The 20173-nt window shown below is 41.5% G+C and overlaps 1 protein-coding gene across 1 annotated transcript; it reads left to right on the forward strand.

Moving 5' to 3' along the window:
- Positions 1–14163: 14163 nt before the first annotated feature.
- On the forward strand, positions 14164–19424 carry LOC119253280 (mamu class II histocompatibility antigen, DR alpha chain). The gene is made up of 5 exons (XM_037520862.2): positions 14164–14282; positions 16877–17137; positions 17668–17949; positions 18225–18390; positions 19053–19424. The coding sequence occupies exons 1-4, from the start codon at positions 14192–14194 to the stop codon at positions 18377–18379; spliced, it is 789 nt and encodes a 262-aa protein (XP_037376759.1). The 5' UTR covers positions 14164–14191; the 3' UTR covers positions 18380–18390; positions 19053–19424.
- The last annotated feature ends 749 nt before the right edge of the window (positions 19425–20173 follow it).

Raw genomic sequence — 20173 nt, forward strand, 5'->3', positions numbered from 1 at the left:
GATGGAAGCTCTCAGCCAGTGATATGCCTGGTGGGATAACCCCAAACTCCTGGCTTTTTTAATGGAATTGTCAAATAGGAAACTGTTGAATTGCCTCCTGCACAAAAACAGTAGACATAGTGTAAATCAGGGCCTCCCTGGTGGCACAGCAGGTTGAGTGCAGCACTTTGAAGCTGTCAGCAGCTTCTGCAGCGCGGGTTTGATTCCCAGTCAGCCAGGAAGAAACCCACATGGCGCGGCAGACCTCTGCTGCCTCACTCGCTGTTCCCTTCAGCAGTGTCTTTTGTCCATCTGCCTGTTCTGCTCCCCACTTTGTCTCTGGAGAATTCTCTCACCTTCCTATGCCTCTGACCTGCACCCCAGTTCTTGTATAAATAAATAAATCTTAAAAAAAAAAAGTGTGTATCAGTTGAAGCAAGGTAAAAAGGTAAAGAGGCTTTTGACTCATCATCAGAGATATGATGGACACTGGGGCCAAATGGCCCACCATCTTACCCTTTAGTAACCCCTTCTGGCCAGTGTTTAAACCAGCCACCAATGAATGAAGATTAACAACTGACCATTGAAACTTAAATGCAGAAGATTCCTTACGTTAGGCTCCATTGCCAATCTTATGGAGATAATATCCAAACAGTTCAGGTCTCCCTGTTCTAAATTTGGCCAACTTGCTTTATTCATACCTAGTAAGTGAAGACTCACAACCTCAATTTACTTTCACTTTCAAAGGCTCTCAGTGGAACTTTATTCAGCTGCCTCTGGATTATCCAAATAATCCTGCCAGCACATATACAGCCTATGTAGACAACACTAAATTGACTTAAACTAGCTGCTGCCACCTTGCCATTTTGTAGATGACATTCTACACAGGGCCCTCAAGAGAAGGCTCTGCACCTAGTAACACAGCATTCAGAGCAGAGGAGATGGGTCACTGCCCAGTATAAGGTCTAAGAACTGGCCACTGCTGTCAAGTTTCTTGATATAGTGAGGGCCAAGAAATTCCTCTCGCTGTAAAATAGTAACTTCCAGAATCAAGCCTCCCACTCCATCACTGCAGGCACAGCATGTTAGGTCTCTTCACCTTTTGGAGATGACACATTCCACATTTATATTCTACTTAGGCATGGTGATACTTTAGCTTCTTTTCATTTGGGGAAACAGCCTTATAACTATTCCAGAAAGCCATACAATATACTCTAGCCTTAGTCCTTCTGGGCTCAGACTTTTGGATTGAATTACTGATGACACTTGATTATATCTCATGGAGTCTCTGGACTAAGTACTGTTGTGCTTGGCTGCTACTGATAACTAAACCAAACACCTGCCCCAGAGAGCAGCCCAATATATACCATTAATGGGGTGCAGGTCATGTTGCTTCACAAGTCCCCTTCCTGCCTTGAGTCAGGGATTGAAACCAGCAGGAACTTGGTACCGCCACTGAGTCCTTACTGCTAAAGTGGGAATGGAATCTTCAGGAAGGGCTAAACAAGATGACAAGGACTTTTTCAAATTGCAAGAGGGATGGCATCCTCATCATAATCCCTTGCCTACTGACTTTGACATGCAGCTAGTGGCACAGCTACTGCCAGTTCCTCTAGAAGTCTGGGGAACATCTTGGGACAAACTCTCTGACATAAAAAGAACTGAATAGTCTTTACATCATGGTACACATATGCAATGCATAAACCAACAGCGACAATGCCATTGTATACAACACAGCCCTCAGGAAACTTTGCAGCATATCATCCTGCTAGCAGCATATTTAGGTTACAAGGGCTTTACTGGCTTGGCCTGACTGACAGAGTCAGGTCAATGTGCCCTGACTGACCAATGGGTCAGAAAAATGAGACTCCCCAGGACACACATTTTTACTGATTACTGGGTGGTATCCAAAGGGCTCACAGTCTGGTCTGGCCAATGGCAAAAGGATATTTCATGATACAGGAAAAACCTGTCTGGGCACCTCCTTTTGGAAAGATTTAATCAACCTTTTCAAGCTAATTGTGGTCACTCATCTTCCTGCACACACCCAGCATCAAACACTAAAGTAGTATTATGATAACACAAAAGACTCCTTATCCAAATTAATATTTGTTTCGAGACCACACACAAGTCACTTCCCAGAGTTCCAGACACAGCCTTGGATACACCTGTTCCTCCCAAAGCCACACCCCCTAGCAGAGTAGGTCCGGTCTCATCGCGATGGGGAAAATGGCAGCACTCACTGACTGGACGCACCTGGCTCAAGGCAAAGTGGTGGTAGATAATTGTCTTCTTTGCTCCCAAACACATCTCTAGAAAGCTTCCAGATGGAGACATGTGGCTCCTGACAACCAACCTCACGAACAAAGGCAAATTGATTTGTATGAGATCATTGCTGCCCTCTGCTGGAGATAATAGGTATGTAACCATCCCAATACCGTCCCCAAGGGCTACTTCCTCCTGAAAGGCTGCTTTCCCTTGTATGATCTTTTTCACCAGCTATGTGCTCATCCCCTCTGGCCAACCAGACAGCACAGATGCAGATCAAGGGATCCATTACATCTTCCCAATTGTTGAATCTTCAGAAAGTGGAAAGTGGGCCTCCCCGGTGGCGCAGCGGTTGAACACTGGGCTGCGAAGCTGCCCGCAGCCTCTGCAGCACCAGTTCGATCCCCGGCTGCCGGGCGAGGGTCCCACATGGTGCGCAGACCTCTCCTGCCGCCCGCTGCTCCCCTCAGCAGTGTAATTCGTCAGTCTGCCTGTTCTGTTCCCAGCTCTGACCCTGGTGATTTCTCTCACCCTCCTGCGTTTCTGACTGTACCCAGTGCTTGTATAAATAAATAAATAAATCTTAAAAAAAAAGAAAGAAAGAAAAAGAAACTGGAAACGTGTAGAATTTCCACTTAGTTAACTAGCCTCAGGTGGCAGTGAAAGTACAAAAATAAAATACAATCAGGGAAAAAGGTTTTTTCCTCTGTCAGTCGTTGCCATAACCTTTAGATCATTAACATAGCAAGTTCTCTGAGAGGCACACATCCTCCTGCCTGTCACTGACACCACACACCTCTTTACAGGGGCACCCCTGATGATCTGCAGGAGCTCACTGAGACCTGCTTAGCGAGCAGTATGGCCTCTGCAAACACACACACGCATCGTGTCACATGTGCCCAAATACGCACACATGCAAAAGCATTAAAGTGAAAACGGTTCATATAGGAATTCCCAGAAAGGTTTTTTTTAGGTTTAAACAAATACTCAGACTCACAAATAGGCCACTTGATGCTCAGATTCACAGAGGGTAAATAGCTTAGAAAACTACAGACAGGGATAGAAGTATGTCAAGGAGGAAGCTTCAGAAGGTTGTCTTCAGTGGGGAAGTTCTACAACGCCCAAGTGACAGCTTAGGTGCGTCGACATGAATTTACACCTGTGTCTGCCCTGGCTTAGGGTCCTCATCCCTTGGAGCCAGTGCTTCTCACAACAGTTCCAAAGGTACAGTTTTCAAGCTCCCTGCAAGACACACTCAGTCACAAGTTCAGAGATGCCCACACAATGTGTTCCCAACTTTTTTTTATCGTTCCATCAAATATTCTTCCCAAGCAAGATACAATTTACCAAGTAAAAGTCATTTATACTGGAGACCAGGCCACAATCTTCCTTTATCAGGTTTCCAGAAAAGAGAAAATTAGTCTAAGATTAAATTTGTGATGGAGAGGTGGAAAGGATGTGGAATGTTTATCTGTGAAAATCAAACTAATTTACAGTCATGTGAGAAAGAGAGCCAAACTCAATCCTATCTGCAAAAATTTCCAACAGTGATATAAATGATTTATCTTAAATCAATGTGGGAATTTTAATTTTTACATAAACCAAGCAATCTAATTGTTGAATTAAGATATGTTAGTATAACTTAAAGAAATTATAGGGGAGCAACATGGCGGCGAGGAGACGCTGCGAGTAAAATCTCCCATTAAAAAAAGTTAATAGGGAGGGAAAGAGGCAGGTCCCAGTGAGAACTGGGACACGGAAGATAAACGGACGACTCCAGCAAACTGCCCGAAGAAGAAAGTGGCCATAAAAGAGGACTAGAAGGGAGGAAAGCACAGAACCCTGCTCCCCTCCCCCGCCCACAGAGTCGGCACTCTCCGACCAGCAGAGAGGAAGAAAACAACAAACTAAAATGACCAACAAGAACAAACTACGCAGCAAGCGGGACTGTGAGTGGAAAGGAACTATTGCAGCCACCACACCCCGTGAACGGGAGCTGTGGAGAACCCTGCAGGATTCGCCACGATGGTGAGCAAACGGCTCCGGGCGCTATTAGAGAAGAACAAAGAGACTCTGGAGATGCGCACACAGCCCCCGGCTGCCTGTAAGCTTGCGCGAAAAGCGAAAAGCGGTGCGCTTGGCGAGCTTGAAAAGCAAACGCGGATCTGGATTGCGGCTGCCCAGGTCCCCACGCCTGTGACCTAGGCTTGCTGGGAGACGCGCGGAGGCCCTCACTGAGTAAGCAGGAACCAGGCGCCCAGGCACAGGAGCGGGTGCAAAAGGCGCCATTCCCGCGCCACTGAACTGGGCTACTGAACTGGGCTACAGCCCGCGTCCTGGACCTGAGGGCTTTGAACTGAGACCCAGGGCACGAAGTTCGTGGCGTGGGTTCTCCACGACGGTGGGGCACAAGGCAGACACAGCACCCCAAAGCCGTTGAGGTTTACCCTACCATTCCTGCTCTGTTCCCTGTCCCACGGGGTGGGGGGGGGCGAAAAACAGCCCTCCAAGGACAATAGGAGAGATCTCTGGCGCCACCTAGCGACCAGAAAAAAAAAGTCACTAACACCCCATAGAACAGGGAAATTTCTTAAGTCTGCTTGAAAAGGGCAGAAGGCTCCTGGAGGAGACAGTGGCCAGCTGGGAAGTTAGCCCACGCCAGGCCCCTTCCGACCAGCAGTCTGAGCCCACAGAGGGAACAGGCACCCACGGCCGGGGCAGACCGGGCGCGCAGAAGAGTGTGCCTGAGACCGGATGCTCAGGGACTGAGTCCCGCGTTGCCATTTTAGAACAGGGACATTTCTTTAGTAAAGTCTTCCTGAAACCAGCAGAAATCTCCCTCAGAAGCCAGAGATGGCTCCTGGAGGAGCCAGAGGGGAGCGGAGAAGTTCACCCAAGATGCCGGCCAGTCCGAGCAACACAGTGTCCCAATGCATACAACAAATTAGAAAACAGACAGTAGGGAGTAGAAGAACCACACGCAACCTAGTAACTCCTCAGGAAAAAAGCACACCACAAAAAGAAAACCACCCCCCAGATTGCAATGACAGTAACTTGGAAGAACTTCTGAGCCTTCCAGAAAGAGAATTTAAAATTGCTGTGGTTAAAAAATGACAGAACTCATAAAGGAAAACAATGATCAGAAGAAGGAAATTGAGTCCCTAAAGAGGGAAGCAAAAGAAACGCAGGGGATCAAAGAATTAATGGAGGAACTAAAGAACTCTGGGAAAAGCAATGAAAGCAGAATAGATGAAATGGAAGAACGAATAAGGACTCTTGAAGACACAGAAATAAAAAGAACCAAAACAGAAAAGGAAAGAGAAGTACAAAGGAAAAGAACAAAGAAAGACTTCGGGAACTATCTGACTCCATGAGGAGAGGAAATATAAGAGTTATAGGAATTCCAGAAGGAAAGGAGAGAGATGTAGGAACAGAGAAAATATTCCAGGAGATAATTGAAGAGAACTTCCCAAATGCAAAGAAGGAGCTGAAAATTGATATACAAGAAGCAAGAAGAACACCAAACTTCCACGACGAAAGGAAAAACACAGCAAGACACATAATAGTAAAGCTCCCAAGAATCCAGGACAAGGAAAAAATAATGAAGCTGACAAGAGGGAAAAAACAGATAACATTCAAAGGAAAACCAATCAGGCTGACATCAGACTTCTCTGAAGAAACACTACGGGCAAGGAGAGAGTAGAGGGACATAGTCAACAGACTCCAAGAAAACAGATGCCAACCAAGAATACTCTATCCCGCAAAGCTCTCCTTCTTCTATGAAGAAAGAATATGGACCTTCCCAGACAAAGAGAAACTCTGGAATTTCATTACGACTAAACCCCCACTCCAAAAAATACTACAAGGAATCCTAAAGCCAGAACCTCAGAAGGACGAATAACAACGAAAGAAGGCCAAAAAAAAAAAAGTTATTAAAAGAATAAATAAAATCAAAGGAAAGACAAACACAATGGCAAATACAAATGCTAACATATCATTATTAACTCTAAATGTAAATGGACTAAACTCTTCAATAAAAAGACACAGAGTTGCAGCCTGGATTAAGAAACAAAACCCAACCTTTTGCTGTCTCCAGGAAACACATTCAGCTACAAAAGATAAAAATAGGCTCAAAGTTAAAGGATGGAAAACAATCCTACAAGCAAATGGACCAAAAAAGAAAGCAGGAACAGCTATACTTATATCAGATAAAACAGACTTCAAACTCAAAAAAATAAAAGAGACCCCAATGGTCACTACATCATGATCAAGGGGACAATTCTTCAAGAAGAAATAACACTCATTAATATATACTCACCAAACGAAGGAGCACCAAAATATATCAGACAACTGTTGTCATCTCTAAAAACAGACATCAGAGAAAACACATATCTTGTGGGAGACTTCAACACACCACTATCAACAATGGATAGATCAACAGACAAAAATAAGTAAAGAAACTAAAGCTCTAAATAAGGACCTAGAGCATTTGGGCTTAACAGACATCTATAGAACACTAAACCCCCAAAAAACGGAGTACACATTTTTCTCAAGCGCACACGGATCATTCTCCAGGATCGATCACATAATGGGGCACAAGACAAACATCAACAGATACACCAAGATTGAAATCATATCAACCATCTTTTCTGACCACGAAGGCATCAAACTAGAAATAAACCATAAAAAGAAGGCAAGGAACTTTCCTACCTCATGGAGATTAAAAACCACACTACTGGAAGACCACTGGACTAATGAGGAGATCATAGAAGAAATTAAAAAATTCTTTGAATTGAATGACAAGGAGGACACCAATATCCTAAATGTATGGGATGCAGCAAAAGCAGTAATAAGAGGAAAATATATAGCAATAGAAGCTCACATCAAGAAACAAGAAAGAACTCAAAGAAACAACCTAATCTCGAAGCTCAAAGATCTAGAAAAAGAACAACAAAAAAAACCCAAAACCAGTAGAAGAAAAGAAATAATAAAAACCAAAGCAGAAATAAATGAAATTGAAACTAAAAAAACAATCCAAAAGATCAATGAAACCAAGAGCTGGTTCTTGAAAAAATCAATAAAATAGACAAACCCCTAGCCAGGCTCACAAAGGAAAAAAGGGAGAAAGCACAAATAAACAGGATCACAAATGAAAGAGGAGAAATCACAACGGACACAGCAGAAATCAAAAGAATAATCAGTAACTACTATGAACAGTTATATGGAAACAAGTTCAACAATCTAGAGGAGATGGACAAATTCCTACAACTCTACAATCACCCAAAGCTAGATAAAGAAGAAATAGAACACCTAAACAGAACAATTACAATTAGCGAAATTGAAATGGTAATCAAAAACCTCCCCAAAAACAAAAGACCAGGACCTGATGGATTTACAAATGAATTCTACCAAACATTCAGAGACAAATTAGTGCCTATCCTTCACAAACTCTTTCAAAAAATTGAGAAGGAAGGGACAATACCAAACACGTTCTATGAAGCCAACATTACACTAATACCAAAACCAAACAAGGACAACACAAAAAAGGAAAACTACAGGCCAATCTCCCTAATGAACACTGATGCAAAAATCCTCAATAAAATTTTAGCTAACAGAATCCAACAATGTATCCATAAGATAATTCACCACAACCATGTTGGATTCATTCCAGGGACACAAGGATGGTTCAACATCCGAAAATCAATCAACGTTATCCAACACATCAACAAAAAGAAATATAAAAACCATATGGTAATATCAATAGATGCTGAGAAAGCTTTCGACAAAGTGCAACACGCATTCATGATAAAAGCCCTTGAAATTCTTGGGATACAAGGAACATACCTCAACATCATAAAGGCCATTTATGACAAGCCAACAGCCAGTATCATTCTCAATGGTGAAAAGCTGAAAGCAATTCCATTAAGATCTGGAACAAGACAAGGATGTCCACTCTCACCACTGCTCTTCAATATAATAGTGGAAGTCCTAGCCAGAGCAATATGACAAGAGAAAGACATCCAAGGAATCCAAATAGGAAAAGAAGAAGTCAAACTATCACTATTTGCAGATGATATGATAATATACATAGAGAACCCCAAAACTCCACAGAAAACTAATTCAACTCATCAGTCAGTTCAGTAAAGTGGCAGCATACAAAATCAACATGCAAAAGTCAGTAGCCTTCTTATACACAAACAATAAATCTGAAGAAGAAGAAATCAAAAAATCCATCCCTTTTATTATTGAAACCAAAAAAATCAAATATTTGGGAATAAATCTAACAAAAGAGGTAAAGGACCTATACAAAGAAAACTATAAAACACTGTTAAAAGAAATAGAAGAAGACACAAAGAAATGGAAAGACATCCCCTGCTCATGGATTGGAAGAATAAACCTTATTAAAATGGCCATCCTACCAAAAGCAATATACAGATTCAATGCTATTCCAATCAAAATTTCAATGTCATTCTTCAAAGAAATAGAACAATTATTGATGAAATTCATATGGAATCACAAAAATCCCCGAATAGCCAAAGCTCTCCTGAAAAAAAAAGAAGGGAATGGAGGCATCACACGCCCAGAGTTCAAACTCTACTACAAAGCCATAATCCTCAAAACTGCATGGTATTGGAACAAGAACAGACACACAGACCAATGGAATCGAATAGAAAATCCAGAAATAAACCCACAGATTTATGGTCAACTAATCTTTGACAAAGGAGCAAAGACTATGCATTGGAGCAAAGAAAGTCTGTTCAATAAATGGTGCTGGGAAAAGTGGGTCGCTACATGCAAAAGAATGAAGCTTGACCACTACCTCACACCATACACAAAAATCAACTCAAAATGGATTAAAGAACTAGACATAAGACCTGAAACCATAAAATATATAGAAGGAAATATAGGCGAAACACTACGTGATTTGCACATCAAAGACATCTTTACAGACACATCACCCAAAGCAGTGATAGTGAAGGCAAAGATAAACAGCTGGGACTACATCAAATTAAAGAGCTTCTGTACAGCAAAAGAGACAATAACAGAAACAAAGAGAAACCCCACCAACTGGGAGAACATTTTTGCACACAACACTAATGATAAAGGACTGATCACAAAAATCTGCAAAGAGCTGATGAGACTCAACAACAAAAAAAATAATCCCGTCAAAAAATGGGCAGAAGAGCTAAAAAGAAACTTCTCTGAAGAGGAAATGCAAATGGCCAACAGGCATATGAAAAAATGTTCAACATCACCTGTAATCAGGGAAATGCAAATCAAAACTACCATGAGATACCATCTTACACCAGTGAGAATGGCACATATTAAAAAAACTAGCAACAACAAATGTTGGCGAGGGTGTGGAGAAAAAGGAACTCTCCTGTGCTGCTGGTGGGAGTGCAAACTGGTCCAACCACTATGGAGAGCTGTGTGGAGATTTCTGGACCTACTAAACATAGAGCTTCCATATGATCCAGCAATTCCACTCCTAGGTATTTACCCAAAGGACACAGAAACATCAATTCCAAAGAACACCTGCACCCCTATGTTTATAGCAGCACTGTTTACAATAGCTAAGCTTTGGAAACAGCCCAAATGCCCAAAATAGATGACTGGATCAAGAAGATGTGGTACATATATACCGTGGAATATTACTCAGCATTCAAAAAAGATAAACACATGCAATTTGCAGCAACATGGATGGCGCTGGAGGGGATCATGCTCAGCGAAATAAGCCAAAAAGAAAAAGAAAAATACCGGATGGTCTCACTCATAGCAGGAATCTAGAAAACTTAAATAAGGGACCAGAAAAATGAATAACTATAAGAAAGCGAAAATCAAAATCAACAAAAACTATGAACCAGAGACACTTTTTGGGGGGTGAGGGGCGGGAGGGGAGGGATTGGGGTCAGAATGGGGGGGTTGCAATTGTATGGGGAATAAAAATAAAATTTATTATTTAAAAAAATAATAAAAGTCTAAGGGATGCAAAAAAAAAAAGAAATTATAGGATTGTTTGTTCATTAAAGTTGAGCAATTAATTCATGGGGTATGCTATAAGTCATGCACAATGCCCAGGTAGACCTCCTCCAATGAGAATATCTAAAGAGAGCATAGCAAACAATGATTTTCAGCCTAATTAGAATTTTTTTTAGTGTTTATAACCCAGAAGTTATAGCTGTAAACTTCAGATGTTATGGAGAAAAAAAATAGTACCTTAAATATAATCCAATAGTATTTACTTAAATAATTAGTAAGCAAAGAAATATATAAATTTGATTGGTTGGAAATGGAAACTTTCTACTTCTTCGCCAACACATACACACATAAGAAAGAGTATGTATGAAAATACTTTGTATTCTATAAAATCATACAGAGCTAGGTGGGATTCCACAGTCGTGTTCTCATGCAACAGAGCATATAGTTGAAGGAAGCAGTTTCTGGACTGTCTCATGTGGCTGGTTGAGTGAAATCATGGCCTGATCCTGAGAGAAGGGAAGATTTCCAGGTGAGGGCTGGCACATGTCCACATGAAAATAACTTAGCATGGAAGTCCCCTATCCCCAGGATTGTGCTGGGTGTGGAGGAGATGATGGAGGTAGTTCTGAAAATCAGCTGCCAGATGCCTGAGGAGCAGGAGTTGCCTTCAATGAATCAAAATATTAATGGGCCTTGCAAAGACAGCATCAAAGGCAACTGCAGTTTTCTCTGATGATATTTTCAAACTAATCTTTTCTTCATAGTCTCTCGGTTATCGAGTTCAACTTACGCCTTTTAAAGATAAAATGTGATCCCCAACCTCTGACTCATGCACAGTGTTGTAAACCAATGCTACCTCAATAAAAGGTTTTTTTTTTCATTCAACTTAAATAAGTGTATAATGACCTTGAAATGCTAGTTAAGAGAATAATTTCACACACAAAAAGAAAATTGGGAGCTATAAAACATGAAAATGGAGCTTAAGGTTGGCTGGCAGAGAAATTTTCTGAGATGTGGATTCAAATTTTCCGAACACACACACACCCACGCACACACACATGTCTATATACACCTATCTATTGCTATCACAAGGCTCCTGACCCCTGAAAGTTAGGGGCCTGCACTGACTTGTGCTCCTCCAGGCTTCCTAACACTTCAAAGTATAATTATCTATAATGTGGAAGAGTTGTAACGATCAATTCTGTTTAGAGAGTCTGCAGATATTTCTATTTTCTGACTGAACTCTAACAGGTACTGTAACCAGTTGCTGAAGCCAGAAACTTTTATAGGTGGCACCCCCCTGGGGAGTGCTGGTGAGGATGGATGACCCCAGGGAAAATGTGAACAAAGTATCATAGCATCTGTGGGAGTGGAGATGTGGATAAGAAACAAAGGGGACTACAGAAGCCACCCTCATTGAGTTCAGGATTCAGCATTTTGGATTTCAGTGTCTTCGAATCTTCAGCAATTCCAGGGTCAGCGATTTCTGCCCCAGCGTGCCCATCTTCCAGAAGGCTGTTGTGGGTCTCTGAAGGACATGGAGAGGTTTCCAGCAGCCAGCCTCAGGGAAAAGTCCCGAGGCTTTGCATGTAGCCGGGAGACTGAAACTATTCCCAGTTTTGCTGCTGTTGCATCCTAACAGGAAAGGCAAAGACCCAGAGTGGGTGCCTCACTGAGCTGTGAATGTGGCCATTTGTCCAGTAGTTTGGCTGCTGCAGCTGCTGTTTTGAGTGTCGTTTGCCTGCTGATGCACTGGAGCATCTTGGAAGCTCTGAGAGCATCTTCTGTTGTGTCTTCTGTTGTCTTTGTGAGCATGTATCTGGCTGCCACATGCTTCATGTCTGTGCTGGCTGGAAGATGCCATCTTGGGAGCATTTGTGTTTAGGACTTTAAAACACAGGACACTGCTTCAGATGAGGTAAATAGCCATTTTGGGGCTCAGTAACTGTTTTTCCCTAGTTTGCTAAATAAATCCCATTATCATTGTTCTCTAAACCTGAGTAGTCTTGCAATTGTGTACACAGGTGAAGAACTCAGATGGTAACCAGTAAACTATTAGGGCAATGTCCTTGGCCAATTTTAGGGCCCCTTGCTGCCCTGTATCAGTACCACTTTATGTGACCGCTTAATGTGACCACTTAATGTCACCAAGAAGAACTCATTCAGTGGCCCTCAGAAATTTCCTCAAACACACAGGAAGTGGGGTTTAGAAAGAAAACAGGGACCTACAAGTAGAATCTAAATAGGAACTTCTGTCCTATCCCAGAGAAAAGGAACTGAAAGTCTTTTCTAAAGTCTTCCAAGTTTCATATTCTTATGAGGAGAACCAATCAGTGTTTTAAATCTAAACAGTATCATCAGTTGCTGAGCAACATCTTAGGTTGAAAGTGCTATTACAACATGTAAAATATTTTCTGTAAGATGAATATTTTTTGAACACTTTGTAAGAACAAGGCATTATATGACAGCTAGCAAAGGACAGGTATTAAAAAAAAATCTTCATTTGCTTCTGAAAGAAAAACTGACAAGGCCAAATCATAACATCAGACTGTCAGAAGACTGATTCTACAAACTCTCATCTGGTACACTCCCCCAAACCCCTAGGAAACATATTCCTTAACATTTTGAGGTCATAACTGTACTATGTGTCTCTTCCAAGTGATCTACCAATAAATGTCAGAGAATATTCAAAGTCCTTAAGATGTTGCCCTCATGATGTGTAAGGGCAGCTGCTGGGCAGGATAAGGCCTCAGCACAACAGAATGGAAAAATCCACCATGAGTACATGTGTTATGACTGATATGACTGATATTAAACAGTGAACTCACCCCCTGCAGGGCTGTCTCAGTGCCTGTTCCCTACACTGCCTTTCTGTGTAAAGGCTGTAGTGTAATTTTTTCCTTCTATTGCACTGTATTTTCAGAATCATGAGGGTCAGAGTTTCTTAAATTTGAATGTTGTCAAGAGTAAGCATTAAAATTAACTTTTGGATTAGAACTTTGATAATTTCATGACATGAGGAGAACTTTCATCACCTCATGAACTGTGGAAGTAATGGCACCCCCCTCCCGACATACACACGCACAGGTTATTATCTATATCACTCCTAATAAAATAAGACTTCTCTCAATGTACTCCACCCTATTCATTGACTTGAATCATCAAGTGAGGGTGTCCTTAAATGTCTATTCCAACTTCTGGTCATCCTTAAGATGGTACCAGGAAAAACACCCCCTTACTGTTCACCATTTCCTGTAACCATTCATTATATTCCAAGGTAGTTTCCCACCCCTCTCCAGTCTTGCAGCTGTTGAAACTCATTATTTCTCCTCTGATGTTCTCTAAATATAGTACAGTGCCCAAGCCCCCCAAGCTCATGGGCTGTGTTGGCTATCTGGGAATATAGGATACTGAAGAAGACTGAAGCAGTAAATTTCTCAAGTGAAGCTCCGTTAACCAATACTGCCAAGATTCAGGCATTCTCCACTGTCTGACAATTTACATTTGCTTTAAATTACTTGTTTTTGTTTTCCCTAAAAGCAACTCCTCAGCTTTCACAAAAACACAGAGGGTCTGCCACTAACTCTCACTGTAATGTGTTTCCGTTGATTCTATTCTCACTGATGTGTTTCAGATGTACCGCCTCCTTAAACATGCATTGAAACAAAAGTCTGTGAAAGAGTGGTCAACTTTCCAAAACTTTTTGTTTTTGTTTGCTTGTGTGTTTGTTTGGCTAAGAAATGTTCTTATTTTTCTACAGTACAGAACTATCTCCTTTAATGAGCCCTTTGTTAGAGTCCTTCCCCTAGCAACACATGTGTCGTAGCAAACAGTTTTTTTTTTCTGATTGGCTGCAGATCAAAAGATTTGCATTTTTATTAGTCAAATTGTTTAATACCCTATATTCTCTGTTATTCCTGTCTATTTCTGCCCACTCTTAAGCTCTACAGACCTCAAAGCATTCATGAAGAAAATAGCCATAAGTGGAGGCCCAATGCTAGGATTTTTCATCACAGCTGTCCTGGTGAGACTTCAAGAAACATGGGCTATCAAAGGTAGGTGTGGGGAGAATCAGGATTAAGGACAAGAGTTCTGAGAGCACTGGGGCTGAACTGTGCACATCTGTAAACCTGTCTATGGTGTGAAAGACAGCGTGGTGGGTGTGATGTGTGTTAAATCTAATATTATAATAAATTTTACTTGGGAGTGTTCTCACCACAAACTAAGTCAAAATTAGAAGAATACAGCTGGCTTGTAGATTGATTAATATCACTAATTTGTGATTAGCCAAACTTAAGGGGAAAATATTTTCTGGTAGGTATTAACAAGCTCCGTTTCTAGGCTTTAATTTCCCTTTCTGGAAAATTAGCAAAGTTTAAAATGTGACGTAATGTGAGAATTAAGTGAGAAAAAATATGAAAAATTCTTGACACCTGATCTGAACTGAATATAAGGTAGTTGTTTTTTAGTGTTTTGTTGTTTTTCTTGTCATTGTTGTTTAACATATGAACCCTGTCAGCATATTTTGAGCACAAACATAGTCTTAAAGATCACTAAAATGGAAAGTCACTAAAAAGCTACCAATTGCCCAAAGGAAGAGGAAGAACAGGTTTGCTCTATGACTTGCCTTTATTTTACTGCCGCTTGGGACAGCGATAGTTTCCATTTCAGTGGCTCTTACAATGATTGTTGGGGATTGTCACTTAGTGACATTCCCAAGACAGTAATGAATAAAGAAGTGGAGAATGTATTATTCACTGTCACCACCAGAGCAAGCATTGTGCTCTTTCGATGCTATATTGTGAAAAAGATACCCTTCACTGGACATGACCCATGGAGAATGGCAGGTAGATGGAAATAAGGAAGTAGTAACTCCACTTCAAGATCCATGAAGGAAATTGTAGGTTTCTGTTGCCTAGAAAGAGCCAGATATGGTGATGCATACCTGGAAAGACAGGGACCTTTCCTTTGGGTTGAAAAGGGAACAGCTAGAATGTGTGTGTGTGTGTGTGTGGTGTGGTGTGTACATAACGGCAAATGTTAAATAAATCCTGGGTTTGTCAATACACAGTGAGACTTTAAAATCCCTTCCTCATCTACATCCACTGCAGGAGTTACATCCTCTCCAATTGTAGTTTTCTTATTTCAAGTTGATCACTTTCTTGGTATATATTACACTCAGTATCAATCATAATAGAATATATTCCACAGTGGCAGTCTCAATTTAAGCAACTTTAAGAAAAGGTGTGTTGCTGAGGGCAAATCAAACCGAACCCCTCTCTCAGAGGTATCACAGGGTGGGTGTGGGCCCAGGGCAGTGGGTGCTGTACAACACTACAAGGTCTCAAGCTTGAATTCCTGATTACCTCACACCCCAGTCATATTTTTCATGAATCTAACCCTTAAATTCCAAGCAGTTTCTGACTCTAAAGAGGATGTTATAGGCCTGGTGACATACTGTAAAATGACTTACTTTGTCTCATTTAATCTTAAAAACAACAAACCCCTGGTAGAAACATAACCACAGCAGAATTATTATAGGAAGATTACATGTAAATAGGTAAAATATTCTACTCAAGATCATCAGGTAAGTAAGTAGCTCAGTAAGAAGTCAAAATTTAATTTGATTCCAGAGTTCAGAACCCAAACTTTTTTTAAATTAAGTTTATTTATTTTCTTACAGTGTTGTTAATTTTTAGCCAGTATTTTATTTCTTCCTTCAGGCATGGTCCCCATAGTTCTCCCACCACCACAGCATCCGTGATCCATCACCACAGCCCCCTGTGCTCTTCCCTCCCCTGCGGTGACCACTCTCTGCCTCTCCTCCCCCTCGGCCCGCCCCCCACAGTATGCCTCTGATTTTTGGTTTGCCTACAAGTTGTCTTTTCCTGATCCTTCTTTCAGTCAGAACCCAAACTTTTCAACAGTGTTTTTCCTCTTCTTAGAGTTACAGTGCTTTCAGAGATGCTCTGGAATTCTGTATTACATGTATTTAAGGCCTAAGGATAGAGCGTGGGAGAACATTTCTCTTTTGGGAACTGCTGCTGGATTTCATTTCCCAGCTGGCAATATGGAGCCAACAGCAGTTTCACAAAAATATGGGTTTTCCAACCTCATTTTCTTCAATAAATCCCCTATAAAACCATCACTTTAGGGCATCCCCAGTGGCACAGCAGTTGAGTGCTGGGCTGCGAAGCTGCCCGCAGCCTCTGCAGTGCTGGTTCCATCCCCAGCCACAGGGTGAGTGTCCCACATGGCACACAGACCTCTCCTGAAGTGCCTGCTGCTCCCCTCCGCTGTGTACATCGTCAGTCTGCCTGTTCTGCTCCCCGCTCTGGCTCTGGTGAATTCTCTACCCTCCCGCGCTTCTGACTATACCCAGCACTCATATAAATAAATAAATAAATAAATAAATCTTTTATAAAAAATCACTTTATTTTTCCCCTCAAGACTCTGTTCAGCAAGGATGTCCTTCACCTAAGCTTCACTTCCCACAAATCCTTGGCCCCTTGCTTTCAAGTTTCTACTTGAAAGCATTCTACTTTGCCCTTTTCTTTCAAACTACCACTGCCCACATGTTTGTGCTTCACATCCGGTTTCTCTAATCTCCCCTTTTGGTTCCTCCCTAACCCCCTCCCTGTCTTTGCAGAGGAACATATGATCACCCAGGCTGAGTTTTTCATGGTTGATGACAAAATACCGCCTGAAGAAGAAGGCGAGTTTATGTTTGACTTTGACGGTGATGAGATTTTCCATGTGGATAGGCAAAAGAAGGAGACAGTCTGGCGGCTTGAAGAATTTGGACGTTTTGCCAGCTTTGAGGCTCAGGGTGCACTGGCCAATCTGGCTGTGGACAAAACCAACCTGGGCATCATTAAGAAGCGCTCCAACAATACCGCAAGCGCCAATGGTACCTCTTTCTGCTGTACTTGTGGGCATAGAATTATTGCTTTAAATAGATTTGGTAACTGTTATATTTTTGTGACTAATTTTCCTTTTCATGCACTCTTAGATATGGGATTGTGGCTTTAAATAGTGTTTCACTTCTTCGTTAGATTACAGTGATTGGCTTTCTTTCTCAGGGACTTAACTTGCCATAAGCAGCCCTAAATTTTCATGCCACAGGACAAACAACTTCATGGGCCTGTTCCTTTCTTGATGTACTCATATGTCTTGATGTCTATGCAAACAAATCACCCAAAGTCATTGCTTTGAATCTCTCCTGGGGAAGAGCTAGGAATAAGGTTCTTGTATATTTCATACATCCATTCTGATTCCAGCTCATGGGAGGGGAGGATGTGTGGCAAATATCAGAGGTTATCTGAGACTGTGACATAGACTCTCAAGACATACTATCAACTGCTTTTTCAGCTTTAGTTGGAGGGAGAGGGGTGACCCCAAACAGGGAAGACTAATATTTGTCACTTGTCTGTCTCCCAGTACCGCCAGAGGTGACTATAATCTCAGAAAATCCTGTGAAACTGGGAGAACCCAATATCCTCATCTGTTTCATCGACAAGTTCTCCCCACCAGCCCTCAATGTCACGTGGCTTCAGAATGGAAAACCTGTCACCGTGGGAACCTCAGAGACAGTATTTCTGCCCAGGAAGGATCAATTTTTCCGCAAGTTCTACTATCTTCCCTTCATACCCTCAACTGAGGATGTCTATGACTGCAAGGTGGACCACTGGGGGTTGGAACAACCTCTTGTCAAGCACTGGGGTATGAACCATCCATCAATCCACTTGCTTTTGTGGTATCCTCCTGCAATTCATGTGTCAGGTCCTGAGTCCCCTAACTGTTTCATAACAGATGCTGCAATTCTCATTCCTTATTTTTTCCCATTACCCAGCTTCTCCCATTTTCTAATCTGTAATTCCCTTAATACATCATTATGTCTTCCTCTTCTTTAACTGACTAATAACTATTCTTTTAAGTAAGTACCCCATATAAATTCCACTCTCCAACACACAAATTACTGTTTTATTTTTCACCAGAATTTGAAGAGTCAACCCCCCCTCCAGAGACAACAGAGAACATGGTGTGTATCCTAGGCCTGGTCGTGGGTCTGGTGGGCATCATCGTCGGAACCATCCTCATCATCAAGGGTGTGCACAGAGGCAATGCTGTTGAACGTCGAGGACCTCTGTGAGGCACCTGCAGGTGAGTTTGAGTACTCAGAGAAAGACACATCCCAGGGAAAGAAACAGAGTTGGAACAAAATCATAAGATGCCTTTAAGAGAAAAGGAAGGAGAATCAAATCTCTTGATTTATCTTTGTTAGGACAGAATCAGACATTGACATGATGTGGTATCCCAAAGCTTCATGGTCCTTCATCCCTTTCCATACCTGTGCACCTAGACCACACCTTTTGTCTTGGAAATTATCTCCAGTACCTAAGGCTATTGCTCACACTAGAATGCTGAGTTGGGGATCTAAGGAAGTCACCTTCAAGATTTGAGGACTTGATGGCTTTCCTTTCCTGAGGTAAACTTTTAGTTCATAAGGTCTCAGAACTTGACTACTTTGGGTTAGGATATGTTCACTACAGAAATGGAAATCTCTTAGAGGCAGTCCCAGTTTTTGCTCCCCTCATCTAAAAGTGGCATCGGAAATTCTAAGAGAAGGTAAAGCATGGTCTGCTCATTCTTGCTCACTTGGAGAGCAGGGCATAGTGGTTCATGTTGGAGATGTATGTACTAGAGAGCAGATGAATAAGACACTTTCCAAAGTCAGAGGATTAATAGAGAAGAAAAAGGAATCTGAAGGAAAGAACTAAAATTTTCAGTTTAAACACTTTGGTAATTTTGTGTGTCCTGCACAGGTAATGGATTTTCTAACGAAAAGATTGGCGAAGAAAATTCTGCTTTCACAACACTATCAACCCAGCAATACTTCAACTTTTTACAGTGAAGACAACCATTCTTCACCAATTTCCAGACCTGTAACTTCTCTAAGACTGAGGATGCCTTCCTGATCTCTCCAAAGTCTAACATATACTATTGCTTTGTCTATTACCCCATCTTGGGTAATTTCCCTTTACTTCCTAATATGTTCTTATTCTTACCATATATTCCCACCCATAAGACATATAGGATGACCCCATAGGAATGTTCTTTGGTGGCATCTCCTATATATTTATTGCTTTGGGTTTTTTTAAATACGGTTGTGATTTTTCTGAATATAATAAACTATTCTTAGGTGGTATTTGGTGATGAGTCAGTTCTTCATGGGGACCAAGGAACATATACTATCCTTCTATCCTAAGATGTCTGAATGTTGAGTGTATCTTTTAAGCTCTGTAATTAATCAAAAATATCTAGGTTCATTTAAGAATTGATCTTATTCTGCATTTGCAAGAAGAGCATCTGAAAGAAATGCAGTTACTATGGCCCAATCCACATCTGGAAAGCCCTAGAGTAAGGATTGTTTGCTGGGAGATTTCTACCTAAATACTTTCACAATATCTGGTTTTGTTTCTTGAGACTCCAAGTCAAAAAAATATTTGGACCTGTTACAGGGCAGAGAGAGAGGTACCCCAGAACCCCCACTGCTTGCTCTAAATAGGTTCTGCCATCTGCCGCATCAAGACAAAACATATAAGAACTTTAATGGAAAGGAACTTTAATACAATTAGTGAACAATACAGAAAGGACAAAGAATATAATTTCTATATCAAACAACCAAGGTTACCCATCCCCCATGGGTAACAGTCCACCCCAATGGGATTGGCCCAGAGCAATGCCTGAAAGAAAGTTTGCCACAAGTCTAAAGCACCTTCTGGCATGGACCCATAGAAAATGATCAGAAACAGCCAGACAAATCTGAGAGGAAAAGAGAAAAATCAAAACCAAGATAAAAGCTGCCATTGCCACCTCCCCACAGGTCTCTCACCCACATCTGTTTCAACCAGTCCAGGACCAAGTAGTAAATACAGCTTCTTCA

Source organism: Talpa occidentalis, unplaced genomic scaffold, assembly GCF_014898055.3.
Source record: "Talpa occidentalis isolate TD23 unplaced genomic scaffold, MPIMG_talOcc4v2.1 talOcc4.2, whole genome shotgun sequence".
In the NCBI taxonomy this organism is placed as follows: domain Eukaryota; kingdom Metazoa; phylum Chordata; class Mammalia; order Eulipotyphla; family Talpidae; genus Talpa; species Talpa occidentalis.

Excerpts from the sequence above, each read along its gene's own strand:
- LOC119253280 (XM_037520862.2), top strand. The coding sequence starts at position 14,192 with ATGAAGAAAATAGCCATAAGTGGAGGCCCAATGCTAGGATTTTTCATC. Across the intron at positions 17,138-17,667 it reads CAATACCGCAAGCGCCAATG|TACCGCCAGAGGTGACTATA; the intron begins GTACCTCTTTCT and ends TCTGTCTCCCAG. Across the intron at positions 17,950-18,224 it reads ACCTCTTGTCAAGCACTGGG|AATTTGAAGAGTCAACCCCC; the intron begins GTATGAACCATC and ends ATTTTTCACCAG.